We start from the raw sequence: 13,822 nt of genomic DNA, 5'->3' as shown, positions 1-13,822 counted from the left end.
CTCAGCACAGCAAAAACTGGTACAGAAGCACCATGTGGCTCAAATTCTGAATTTTATTTGCCAATTGGTTGAGCTACATGCTCGCTTCATTGAGCATGACAACCTAGTTTTAAGTGTCATTTAATTTTCATTTTGAAATATAATTACAAAGTGTTCACTGTAAGATATCACTCGTCTGCAAATGTGTCAAGATTAATTTGTGCTAGCTTATTCACAAGTGTCAATAGTTAATTACTGTGTCATCTCTGGATGGCTAAATGACATTCTAACTTATTATTTTTTACAGTATTCCTTTATGTTATTTTCCATTAGGGACAAGTCCATATTCCTTACATGTGGGCAAATATTCAAGCACATAAAATACCAGACGTCACAACTCATTAAAATCAACAGAGCATACATTGCTGTATATACCCTATAAAACACATTTAACTGAAAATATAATTCTAGTTTAATGTCAGTTTCCTAAAAACTGCACATTAATTTGAAACTAATGCCTAAGAAACTAATGAAATCTTTTGTTGTTTAAGGCTTTATGTTAGGTAAGTTTATCTTCTAATCCCTACTGTATGTATTGGTGCTCATTTTGATTTAGTTGGCTTTGAACCTCTAATGGACAAAGAGACAGAATTACCAAATGACTTTCACAAATTTTATTAAGAGCTTGTTAAATTTCTGCTATGAACTAGCAAGAAAGAAAGCTTCACAAACAGTTAACAATTGCAAGGGAAATTAGAATCAATGAGCACAATCCACCAGAGGTGGTTTTGCCACAAATACAATTGAAATAAATTTGAGTTTGTTGGTCCACTGCCTGATTTCATAGGAAAGAGGAGAATTAAATATTAAATAAATCAACACATTGACCTAGCCTCATTTATTCTTTGTCTCTAGGACAGACCAAGCTCATAAGGTGTCTTTGTGTCTAAGCAATTAGAGAATACAGGATTGCATTTGAGCATTTTAGAGAAATTAAAATGAAAATAAAAATTAAGTAGTGGTGGGCCTTTTCCAAATATTATCATAACCAATTCATTCTTCATAAGGAATTCGAAGATAGAAATTTGACAATGTAACAATTTCTGTATGCATCATGTATCTGCAATGTAATGCTAAGTGTAAGTAAGAGACCACAGTGAATCCATACATTTTGAAAAGTACAGCATCCCTCTCTTGTCTGGAGATAACAAATATCAGAACATTCAGGTAGAAATGGGGCTGATGGGAGAATTAGGCCTTACTTGGAATCTACCAGATGCTGAGGGTGAAATACAGTACCTATTTTCACAGGTTGACGTTTTGTTGCTCACCTGTTCTTGCTGTTGGCGAGCCAGGTCCATTTGTTGCCGTTGTTTTTCAATTTGTGACGCTGCCAGTTTTTTCTGCTCATCATGAGCAGCCAGAAGCTGCTCTCGTAAACTGATGAGCTGGGTGATCATGGTAGAGAGCTGTCGCTCTTTTTCCGCTAGGCTTTCTGGTGTACCTATAAAAGGACAGAGGGAGATGCACAGTAAATAAGAGGTAGGCCAGAACAGTCAAACAATGTGTGTGTGTGTAGCAAATATATTTTACAAATGGCAGGTTGTATATTTATTTTATTTATATACGTATATACCAATAGACTCTGCTTCTGTCTTTGCTGTGTTCTGAAAAAGGAGGAATGCCATTGTAAACTGTGAAACAGAAAACAGCCAATTTTCCTCTTTCTGACAAGAGTAATTAATTATGTACTCTGCAAGATCAAATCCCTCTTTCCCTTCCATCCCAGTATAATGACTCCTTAATGGATTACCAAATTCACAAATAGATTAACATAATTTCCCCTCCATTATACATTTTTAAGCAAACAAAATATAAGACAACCAAAAAGAAAACCATGCTTAATAAGGAAAACAACTTAATTATTGGTGCCGGTTTTTCAAAGGTCTCTAGTTTTCACATCAACTGAGGATGCCACAGAACATTACAAGGTAAATCTAATGTTTTGTTACTCTGAAACCATGACTAAGTTGAACCTTGATTAGAAAGAGTAAGTGCAAACAAATCTAAACCTTTGGCTATTGAAAGATAATTCTACCTGGAATAAGAAATGGAAAGCTTCCTGTTTAACTTACAGTTCATTTAAACAGATCTGAAAATAGGAGAAAAAGCAGTCTTCTTTTCTGAATGATGGATGTTTTTACATAGTGTCCTTGCTAAGTCTTATCACAGCAAGAAATCAGCCAAATGGGGCTGCTTCCACGCTTCAAAAATAATCCAGTTTGACACCACTTTAACTGCCATGGCTCAATGATATGGAATCCTGGTTCAGGAGGCACAGTGACAGCTATGATGAACCATGGGTTACTACATTTTTTTTTTCATTTCAAAGGAAGGAGTAAAGTGGGAATATTGCAAGATGCAACACAGTTGGCCCTTAGTATCCATGGGGGTTCTATTCTCCCTCCCCCCAACAGATGCAAAAAAAACCCATGGGACTTCAAGTCTCGTGGTTTTCAGTGGCTGTGTGCATACACAGCCATTGGGGTAATGGGGCTTGCCATCCGTAGATGCTTAGATCCGCAGATGGCAAACCCACAGTTGGGTTAGGCAGGCTTATTATTTAAAGCAAAATGTGCATGCAGAAGAATACATAAAGTCTATTTAAGAAACAATAACGAGCAAGAATATTTTATTCTTTACGGCTAAGTGAACAATTGCATATTACTAATACCCAACTTGCTTGTTTATTTATTTAATTAAATAGTATTTTCCCACCTTAAAACATAAGGTCCCATAGCACTACAGAGCTCAGCGTAGCCAGAGAGTTCACCACATAGCTTTGGGGAAAGCTTTAACTATTCTTGTGTCATAGAAATATAGTACAGATAAGAATGATGTAAACCATGCTGCCAAGTAATAAAAATGTTATGTCAAAATCCAAGCTGGTTCAGATTACAAGAGTTTTTGTGCATTCTGTTTGCGTTTTGTTTTTGTTTTTTAACATTTAGTAGTAGCTGCAGGACTGTCATTTTAGTTAGCCAATGATATATTCAATTTTTGTTTTTTAAAAGGTGCTATATGTAAATAGGGTATGCATCGCATGGTATTTTGGCTTTAATATTCATTTCAGTCTACACCTATTAGTAGGTATTCAAATATAATATTGTGTGTGCTGTGTAAGAAAATGGGGACTATAATAGACATGGGGAGGTGTGGGCTTTTTTCCCAATTAGGGAAAACTCCCCACCCCACAGTATATTTGAAAAGTACATTTCCAGGATCTTAAGAACTGAGAGATGTGTACACGTTACAGCTGCTCATACACTACGGCCCAAATGTTACTTTAGGATATAGGTTTCCTGTTGGACTGCTATAGTTTAAAGATGGGAAATAATTATGATGGCTGACTGAACTATCTGCCAGTATAATGTAGCTAGATCCTTTCAGCCATTGGCTTCAGATAGCTACCAGGTGTTTACAAGTTCTTTGGGCTCCAGTACTACCTCGGACCAAATGTTCATCAGCTGTCCAGAGACACTGGACAACAAGGATATTGACCAGATAGCAACCAATATTTTAATATGACAGAGAAGGTGGAGACTGCTGATGGTGGCAGATGATGAATTGGCTCACACCACAATTAACTGCTTATTATTCAACTTCCTGAGGAATCTGATATTTATAAATTATTATATAAAATGTCTGGATCTATCAAAGTTATGGAACAATTGGACTTACTTATCAGATTCCACACATCTCCAAAAGCTGCAATACTATTCACAACAGGTTAAACATATCAAAATAAAGCGAAAGGTGAAAGAAAAAATATATGTGAATATGTGCTTTGAAAAGAGTTTGGTAAGTATCAGGGACTAATGAAGAACTGACTGGAACAATATTATACACACAAACACAATCTGGAAGTAAACATATTTTCCATCTCTACATAGGACTAGCATGGTTATTCCTTGGAAACTGGCTTCTAATATAGGGAAATATGTGACTTAAGTTCTTCAAAGGATTTGCTATTCCCCCTTGTTAGCATATTATTTTGCAAAGGTTGTGTTTTCTCTGTAATATGGGAGTATAACTAGCATATGCCATCTATACAGAAAGAAGGATGTTGGATTATTCTGCTATAATTAGCTCAAACTGCTTTCCTCAGGTGTGATAAATTACCAACATCCGACAGAAATGCTTCTCCTTGTTTGAAATGCATGTAGTAGAAACCAGAAATCTTTCATTTAAAAAAACTGTAGTGAAAAATGTACCATAGAAATGATATTTAAATATTCAGTTTATTAAATGCTCCATCCCACAATTATCCAAAATTCTGTATCCAAAATCACCTCCTGATTCATGGAACTCGATACCACTTCTAGTCTTGGATCAAAAACACTGTTGTACACATGACTGCACACAATGATTCTTTTAACTATGGAAAGGAATCTTGTAGCATCATTGAGGCTAGCTGTGTGCAATAAGTTGTAGCATAAGCCTTTGTCTACTTCCTCAGATGCATGGAGTGAACTGGTGCATAGGAATCAGATTGTATGAATAGACAAGGAAATGCAAAACTTGTGGTTGTGGTAATGAGGTCACAAGTTCAATTTTAAGTATGGTTTTGAGAGATAAACTCAGGAGGAAAGATGTTGCCTAAGACCATGTTGGGTGGATGTCCTATGGGTACAAGTTGTTAAACAAAAAAGTCTTGTGAGACTCTAGGTAAGAGGTGCACCATGTTAAGAACTGCATTAAGCACACTTAGGCTGCTGCCACACTGCTTTCACTCTCATCACTCCATCCTATGGAATCCTGGGATTTGTAGTTTGTTGTGGTGCCAAGGCTGGGCTTTGAAATCTCAGGCATAAGAGAGGCAAAAGGCTTGGGCTGCATCTACACTGGAGAAATAATCTGGTTTGAGACCACTTTAACTGTCTTGGCTGAATGCTGTGGAATTCTGGGAATGGTGGTTTGTTCCAGCACCACAGCAGAATGGCAGTTAACCCCTGGAAAGCTATCTGACCAAGGTGACCAATGCCCTCACCCCAAAATGTAGGGCACCCAAGCAAAAATATGTAGGACATGGCCAAAAATAAAAGCTAAAAACACCCATGTAATTATAAATCCATGCTTCTTAGCCATGATCCAAATGGAGGACATTTTGAAATGTGACAGAAGAGGACATGTCCTGGAAAAGGAGGAGGATGCCTGGTCACCTTGTCTCTGGTCCAAAATACACTGCAGAAATAAAACATAGCTGGACTGAAATGCCCAGAGTTCCTCACCAAAGCTGCAGCCACACTGAGGAAATAATGCAGTTTGAGAGTGACTTAACTGTCCTGGGTTAGTGCTGGGGAATGCTGGGAATTGTAGTACATTGTGGCCCCAGAGCTATCTCTGACAGGGAGTCACATAACCCTCCAAACGTAGTTGAACTGCAGTGCCCAGAATTCCTCCCCAGGTGCATCCACACTCAGGAAATGGTCCAGTTTGAGACTGCTCAGTGCTGAGGAATCCTGGGAATTGTAGTCTATTGTGGCCTCAGAGCCATCACTGACAGAGAAGTCTCAATGTCTCCCAAACGCTAGCATTCCCAGGATTCCCTAGCACTGAGTTAAAGCAGTTTCAAAGTGGGTTATTATTCCTGCAGTGTGTGAGAGAGATATAAAAGCTAGGGACTGGATTCATTTGGAGGATCTCTGTGTCCAAAACACACTGCTTGGACTGCCAGGGCTCAGTGCTAGGGAATCCTGGGAATTGTAGTTTATTGTGGCATTGAGCTTTGGCAGTTAAAGGGGTCTCAAAGTGCAGAGGGGGGGGGAGAGAGAAAAGCCAGGGAGAGTGAATGAGCTCTGAGAGGAGGAGGAGGAGGAGGGAGGGAGGGAGCGAGCCAAGGGAGGTGGCCAGGACCATCAGCCTCCTCTCTTCCACCGAAGACTGCTGGCAAGAGGCTCTGCCCCCAGGCTATGCCTCCTCTGTGGACCATTCAGCTTCCTTTTGTCAAAAGAGCTCTGGTGCCACAAGAAACTACAATTCCCAGAATCCCATAGCACTGAGCCATGGATGTTTAAGGGGGGGGAGTCAAACTATTTCTGCAGCCTTTGCTACCCCAAAGCCTTCTATTATTTACCAGCAACTTGCAAGGCAAAATCTCTTCCTTCCAAGCCATTGAAAACCAACCCAAGGGGAGGAGGGCTGATTGCTTCTTTCCCATTGGTCAGCTTCGGGAGAAATTTGCATATTACAAGGAAAGGCGTTTAGGGCCTCAAAAACGATCCTGTGATAAAGAATTACAACAATACTGAGTGGTAGACATTGAAAAGATGAGGCATTTAGACTCCCAGTGAAACAGGAACGATTGATGGCCTTTTTTTCTTTGCTCACTGTAACCTGGAAAGTAATGCCTTTTGCAAGACATATAAACCAAGTGGGCTGGCAATAGCTCTGAGTGGCAGATGCTTTGAAGCCCTGCTCTCTAGGCTAAGCCAGGCAGGGAGGCGGAGAGGGTGGCACACAGCCATGGGGAGGGGTGGAGCTGCCTCCAGGGCCTTGCTGGGGGGGGGGGGGGGAGGTCCTGGGGGGGGGGCTAAACCAGGGCGGGACTGTGTGGCCCTGCCCCAAACCGGGAAAGTCCCACCCCCAGGTGGGATATGGCAAGCCTAATATAAATGGGAGAGGGAATTTAGGAAAGTGGTGTACGCAGGCTGAGAATCAGAAAGGAGATGTATTAAACTGGCTAAGAGCATCCAGTGTAATATGTCAGGAAGCCAGTTGAATTAGCATATATTTACAAACTGCAATCCATCAACTGTGGGTTGAAGAAAGACAATGACTTCCTGGAATAGTACATATATAACACTGGATATTCTTAGTCAGTTTAACATATCTTCTTTCTGGTTCCTAGCCTGTACACACAACTTTCAAAAACTCCCTCCACTATTCATATGGGCATCCATCCACCCTGGCCTTAGGCATCATAGAAGTATAGTGTCTAGATCAAGGGAAGTAATCGTATCATTATATTCTGCTTTGGTTAGGCCTCACTTGGAATACTGTGTCCAGTTCTGGGCACTGCAACTCAAAAAACTAGTTGACATATTGAAGCATGTCCAGAGGAGGGTGACTAAAATGGTGAAAGGTCTGTAAACTATGCCCTATGAGAAGCAACTTAAGGAGCTGGGTATGTTTAGTCTGGAGAAGAGAAGATTAAGAGGTGATATGATAGCCTTGTTTAAATATTTGAAGAGATATCATAGTAAAGATGAAGCAAGTTTGTTTTCAGCAGCTCCAGAGAATAGGACCCAGAACAATGGATGCAAACTACTGGAAAAGAGAGTTTACATCAACATTAGGAAGAACTTCCTGACAGTAAGAGCTGTTCAACAGTAGAATACACTTCCTCAGAGTGTGGTGGAACCACCTCCTTTGGAAGCTTTTAAACATCTGTCTGGGGTGCTTTCGTTTTGTATTCCTGCATGGCAGGGGGTTGGACTGGATGGCCCTTGAGGTCTCTTCCAACTCTGTAACTCTGTGATTCTAACATCTTTCCTTCTACCTATGTCCCTGAATGATCATAGTTAAAACTAAACTTGTCATCTCATTACCATATCCACAAGTTTTGTATTTCCATGGCTATTCATACAGTCTGAATATAAAGCTTCTGGGGTTCACTCCATGTAGCTGAGGAAGTAGATCAAGAAGCCTATCACACACATTTTCCAGCCCAATCTGTGAACTGGGTGGGATCGGGCTGGAATAGGGAGAAATGGGTTTTAGTGCCACAATATTGCTGCTGTGCTGCTGTCTGACCAAGATTCATTCCCAAGCAGTGCTCTGGTGACCAATTTTGGAATTGCAGATGCTTTCAGTTTTAGTAAAATCAGCCTCCACAGCACTCTTGGGGATGGATGTTGGTCAGATGGCACAACAGCAGATTTGTGTGCAGTAAAACCCATTTCTCCCTATTTCAGCCCAATCTTCCAGTGCACAGATTGGGCTGGAAAATATATGTGATAAACTTGCAAATCTATGAAAGCTTATGCGGTGTACAGCTAATCTCAAAGATGATACAAGATCCTTTTGCATACTGATATTCCAGACTAGCATGACTGGGGTGAAACAGATGGGCAGGGAAAAGTGGCTCGAAGCTTTTCTGAAGCCACATTGAAACCGCACTGTCGGCTCCCAATACAACTGGAGTGCTCATGTCATGACTACATGATATGGCTTCAAGCCAGGAAGAAACGGGAAAAAAGCTGCTTCTTTTTGAAACGGCTTTACTCTGCATAAGGTGCCTAGAAGGCACTTTCCTGCTGGCTTCAAGGCATGTGTCATCTAAACGCCACACCTACATGTCAGCCTGAAATCACCTCTTTTTGCCTGTCTATTTAGCCCCATAGTCTCTGGTTATTTTAAAGTTTTGGATAGTGTCTAAGTGATTTGGGCAAATGAGGTCCTATACAACCAACTCTCCCTATAAGCCAAGATGACTGAATTGAGACTGTTGTACTTTGGACATATCATGAGGAGATATGACACACTAGAAAAGACAATAATCCTTGGTAAAACATAAAGCAGTAGGTAAAGAAGAAGAATGCATTCCAGATGGATAGATTCAATCAAGGAAACCACAGCTCTGAGTGTACAAGATCTGACCGAGGTCGCTGATAGGATGACTTAGAGATCTCTCATTCATAGGGCCACCATAAGTCAAAGTTGACTTATTGGCAGTTAACAACAATAACCAACAAAAGGTCTGGCCATCATACACCTATATGTTCTTTGATTGTCTTGTATTCTCTCCTAATGAAAATAGGAAATGAAAATAAGAGATATAAATCATTGGAAGAAAAAAGAACATGTTAAAAGAAAGAAATCTCCTCTCCATTTCCAATGGAAAGTAACTCCCTTCCTGCCACCCCCACTTGTCATTTTGCTATAGTTTAAACAGAAAGCAGCTTGCTAAGGATGCAGAGCAGATTGAACTGGCCAGGCTGGGCCAACAGAGGTCTCATCATTTAACTGTGTGCTGTCATCATGTGCTTGCTATCCATGCATTGCAATGTTCTATGATACCCTTAAGAAATTACCAGTAAATATGTGCTTCTGCTGTACCAGTAAAATAGCATATCTATTTCCAAAATGTACTTGCTGTAAAATAAGAGAAACCTTCTTCACTGAAAAAAAATCTAACAAATATGTCCACTTTTATTATACATTATATATGGATCTCTCTATCTGCCTTTAAACTGTCTCTATCCTTTAACTCAGAAGACAAGACCACAATGCCCCCCAAGCTTTCCAATGGGTCTTCCTTATCCCCAAATCACATCTGTCTTGAGTTTCTCTCAGATTTGTCAGGTGGATCAGTGCTCCCCAGGGCCTGCTCCAGCTGAAGTATTTTAATTTGACTAAACACCTGATTTATTTTATCTCTCCGATGAGAAAGGCAGTTTGTCTTAATAGAGCCTGTCAACCCACAGTCCCATTCAGAGCAATTTACAGGCAGGCAGGGACGCTGGGAGAGAAGAGTGCTGTGATTCTGTATTTTATCCTCATCCAGAAAGTAGCTAAAAGCAGCTATTCATGGCTCCTGCATGTGGCATTTTAGAACAGAATTAGCTTTTTATTCAAGTAACTACACTTGTTGTGAATAGCTTATCTGTAAAATTGCCACATTCACTACTGATTTTATTAACCTTTGGCTCTATCACAAAATGGTCTTCAGTTAGGAAAGACCTTTAAATTTGACATTTTTTTCCTAAAAGACCTTTATTCTAGTGACTTCAGATTTACTGGATTTGATCCATTGACTCCTTTACCAGTTATATTCAAAATTTTAAGTTTCAGGGAGAAAATCAATATAATGCAAAGAACCCCTTTAAGAGAGGGGGGGGGGGATAACAGTGTTCCTTAACAAGAGTTAGAAAGTAAACCCAGAGAGATATCATAAAATGAATCCATAAATTGAAGAATAACCCCCATGCCTGCTCTTCAGTTTATGACAACCATTTCTATTGCTTACAAAATGGTAAATATACCGTATGCATATATGGCAGGGTTGAGATAAACTGAGATTTAAGATATTTAAAGGTTCTGAAGACCTTTTCATCTACAATATGAAAAGCACAACATTTTTACAGCAACACTGCTGACAAGAAGACCCTTAATTAAATTAAAGAGTAACTTACCTCTTCTGCAGTGGAAAACAGCTGCTGCTGCTGTTACTACTACTGCTACTACTACTACAACCAGAAAGCTATGCTTATGTTGTACACTCCTAATATGTATCCAGAGGTAGCCGTGTTGGCCATGTAGCAAAGTACAATAACATCCAAAATCCACTCAAGAGTTATAACTTTATTGGAACTTAAAAAATCTTTATTTTCTATAGTACCACATGCCTAGAAAAGGGAGGGGCTCACTTGCACAAATTTTCCTTCAGATCTGGCTATGAGGCCATGTTCTAGAAGAGTTTAGTCCTGACATTTTGCCAGTAGCTGTGACTGGCATTTTCAGAGAATGCTGGCATGGAACAGAGTTGATTGAGAGGAAGTAATTTACATGTTAATGAGGAAGTAATTTACATGTTAATCTGTGTATTGTTCTGTTGTTGAATTCAACATCTTTATCATTGACCTGGATGACAAAATTGGGAGCATACTTATCAAATTTGCAGATGACACCAAATTAGGAGGAATAGCAAATACTTGAGAGGACAGGATCAACATTCAAAATGACCTGAATAGACTAGAAAGCTGGGCCACAGCTAACAAAATGAAGTTCAACACAGAGAAATGTAAGGTATTGCACTTAGGGCAGAAAAATAAAATGCACAGATATAGGATGGGGGACACCTGGCTGAATGAAACTACATATGAAAGGGATGTGGGAGTCCAATTAGACCACAAGTTGAACATGAGTCAACAGTGCAATGCGGCAGCTAAAAAGGCCAATGCAATTTTAGGCTGCATCAATAAAAGTATAGTGTCTAGATCAAGAGAAGTAATAGTGCCACTGTATTCTGCTTTGGTCAGGCCCCACCTGGAATGTTGTGTCCAGTTCTGGGCGCCACAATTCAAAAAGGACATTGAGAAACTGGAGCGTGACTAAAATGGTGAAAGGTCTGGAAACCTTGCCCTATGAGGAACGACTCAGGGAGCTGGGGATGTTTAGCCTGGAGAAGAGAAGGTTAAGAGGTGATATGATAGCCCTGTTTAAATATTTGAAAGGATGTCATATTGAGGAGGGAGCAAGCTTGTTTTCTGCTGCTCCAGAGAACAGGACCCGGAACAATGGATGCAAGCTGCAGGAAAAGAGATTCCACCTCAACATTAGGAAGAACTTCCTGACAGTAAGGGCTGTTCGACAGTGGAACACACTCCCTCGGAGTGTAGTGGAGTCTCCTTCCTTGGAGGTCTTTAAACAGAGGCTAGATGGCCATCTGTCGGGAATGCTTTGATTTGAATTTCCTGCATGGCAGGGGGTTGGACTGGATGGCCCATGCAGTCTCTTCCAACTCTATGATTCTATGATTCTATGACTCCAGAAAATTTTGTTAAGCCTGTCTCTCAGAAATGAGGAGGCAGATGTTGTTTCCTCCATGTTGAGGACTTGTTTTTGTTTGTTTGTTTTTTCCTCTGAAGCCACAATAACAAAAGGACCTAGTTTTGAAACAGGGTCCTGTGGCAACTTTAAAACATTTATTTTATAAAAGTAGATTATAGGGTTATATTTTATAAGAAATTTCAATAAATATCAGATTTATAATGTTGTAGATGGCTACAATTTTGAAATAATCAAATAAGATTTGGCTCATGACTCTGAGGATCCAGGTTATCCCCTAGTGGATGAGTGGCTCCTAATACAGTGAGGGTAATATGTGTGTCTTTGATAGAGCCCTTAAGAGGGTGAATAAGGCAATCTGTAATGTCTTAAACAGAGTGTTGGGCCATTTTATCGTGCAGCCACAAATTGTCTTCCAACAGCCTGAACTCTACAGAGAAGATGGCATGCATTTATCAGAAGAGGGTGATATCTTGTTCCTGGAGGATTTGCAGCAAGGGCCCTTTTGGCCAGCCTGGTGGGCAAAGGGACTAAGCAGATGCTTGTCTGTGACAGATAGTGGGGGAAGGAAAAAAGGAGTTACAGTGAACATTTCTGCACACTTTGGTGAAGTGCGGGGGGGGGGGCTCTAAATCTGTCTCTTTAGGTCCTGGAACCTGTGCGTTTGGGTCCTTTCACAGTGGTCACCTAAGACCAACAGAAAACACATATTTCCAATGGTCTTAGGAACCGAGACACCACAATTTTATGGTTGGGGGTCACCACAACATGAGGAGCTGTATTAAAGGGTTGCAGCATTAAGAAGGCTGAGAACCACTGTGTTAAATAAAGTAATCCTTATTCAAGTAGTTATCTGCATAGAATCATAGAATCATAGAGTTGGAAGAGACCGCAAGGGCCATCCAGTCCAACCCCCTGCCATGCAGGAAATCCAGATCAAAGCATCGCCGACAGATGGCCATCCAGCCTCTGTTTGAAGACCTCCAAGGAGGGAGACTCCACTACACTCCGAGGAAGTGTGTTCCACTGTCGAACAGCCCTTACTGTCAGGAAATTCCTCCTAATGTTGAGGTGGAATCTCTTTTCCTGCAGCTTGCATCCATTGCTCCGGGTCCTAGTCTCTGGAGCAGCAGAAAACAAGCTCGCTCCCTCCTCAATATGACATCCCTTCAAGTATTTAAATAGAGCTATCATATCACCTCTTAACCTTCTCTTCTCCAGGCTAAACATCCCCAGCTCCCTGAGTCGTTCCTCATAGGGCAAGGTTTCCAGACCTTTCACCATTTTAGTTGCCCTCCTTTGGACACGCTCCAGTTTCTCAATGTCCAATGCATCTGATCTTGTTATTCCATGGTAGGTCAGCAATACCATACTGACTCTAATAATCATTATGGGAAGAATTCCTTCATGTACACATATATTGCTGGAGTGATACAGAAGAATGATACAAACACAATGATGAATGATACTCTATAACAAAGTACTCAGGTGATAAAGGTCCCAATCCAACATTCACTGAGGGCAAGGAAAAAAATCCACTTTTTATTTAAGATTTATAAAATGAATGAAACAGTACTAAAGCTATCACAGTACAGTTAATTAATGAATTAATTGCTGTAGGGTTTTACTTCAGTGAATATAATTTAATAACATTATTAAAAACATCATCACCTCCCTTTATTTCCGCAGTTTAAAAAATCCTTCCCTTTTCAATACATCGCCATCTACAAGTGAGATAGTCACCTAGTTCTTTGAAAAGAATATGAAAGCTAAAAATATCATTCTTCACTTTGATTCCTAATTCTTAAGGGATAATTTGATTATGTAAAAAAATGAACTGAACAGATTTGGTCACTGGCATGATAAAAAGAATTAAAAGCAGATAACTAAAGTCACAGAGTATCATTTACCGAAGCAACAGAATCAAGAAAGCAAACACATTTTTAGAATTAGGGCAAGTATTTAAATAATATTTCATCTATTTAAATAAAATGAAATCATTTGCATGAAGCTTAGCTATATATTTATGTATGGAGAGTTAAACACAATGCCAGACATAAAAGGAGGGCTATTTGATCTTAGTTGCCCAAAGAGAGAACTTGGTTAAACCATTCTATCTAATACCATGGGCTGCAGCAAACATCAGATACACTGTGATGTTTCTACTTCACAGGCTGTGGCAATCCATTTAGCATTTACCTTGTTTGATTAGGTCACTTTTTAAATGCCAGAAAACAGGACAACAAAGGCAACAAAAAATAAATAGTGAGGG

At 40.0% G+C, this 13,822-nt stretch overlaps 1 protein-coding gene across 10 annotated transcripts in view; it reads right to left on the bottom strand.

Moving 5' to 3' along the window:
- Positions 1-13,822, bottom strand: part of SOX6 (SRY-box transcription factor 6) — a 581,763-nt gene that overhangs the window by 208,627 nt on the left and 359,314 nt on the right. For all 10 annotated transcript variants that reach the window (XM_042446808.1, XM_042446810.1, XM_042446807.1 and 7 more), the window contains one exon: positions 1,311-1,483. In XM_042446808.1, the coding sequence (XP_042302742.1) occupies positions 1,311-1,483 (173 nt within the window). The remainder of the gene's footprint in view (positions 1-1,310; positions 1,484-13,822) is intronic.

This window comes from Sceloporus undulatus, chromosome 1, assembly GCF_019175285.1.
Source record: "Sceloporus undulatus isolate JIND9_A2432 ecotype Alabama chromosome 1, SceUnd_v1.1, whole genome shotgun sequence".
In the NCBI taxonomy this organism is placed as follows: domain Eukaryota; kingdom Metazoa; phylum Chordata; class Lepidosauria; order Squamata; family Phrynosomatidae; genus Sceloporus; species Sceloporus undulatus.
Note: the sequence above shows the minus strand (reverse complement) of the source record. Positions and strands in the feature narration are given on the sequence as shown.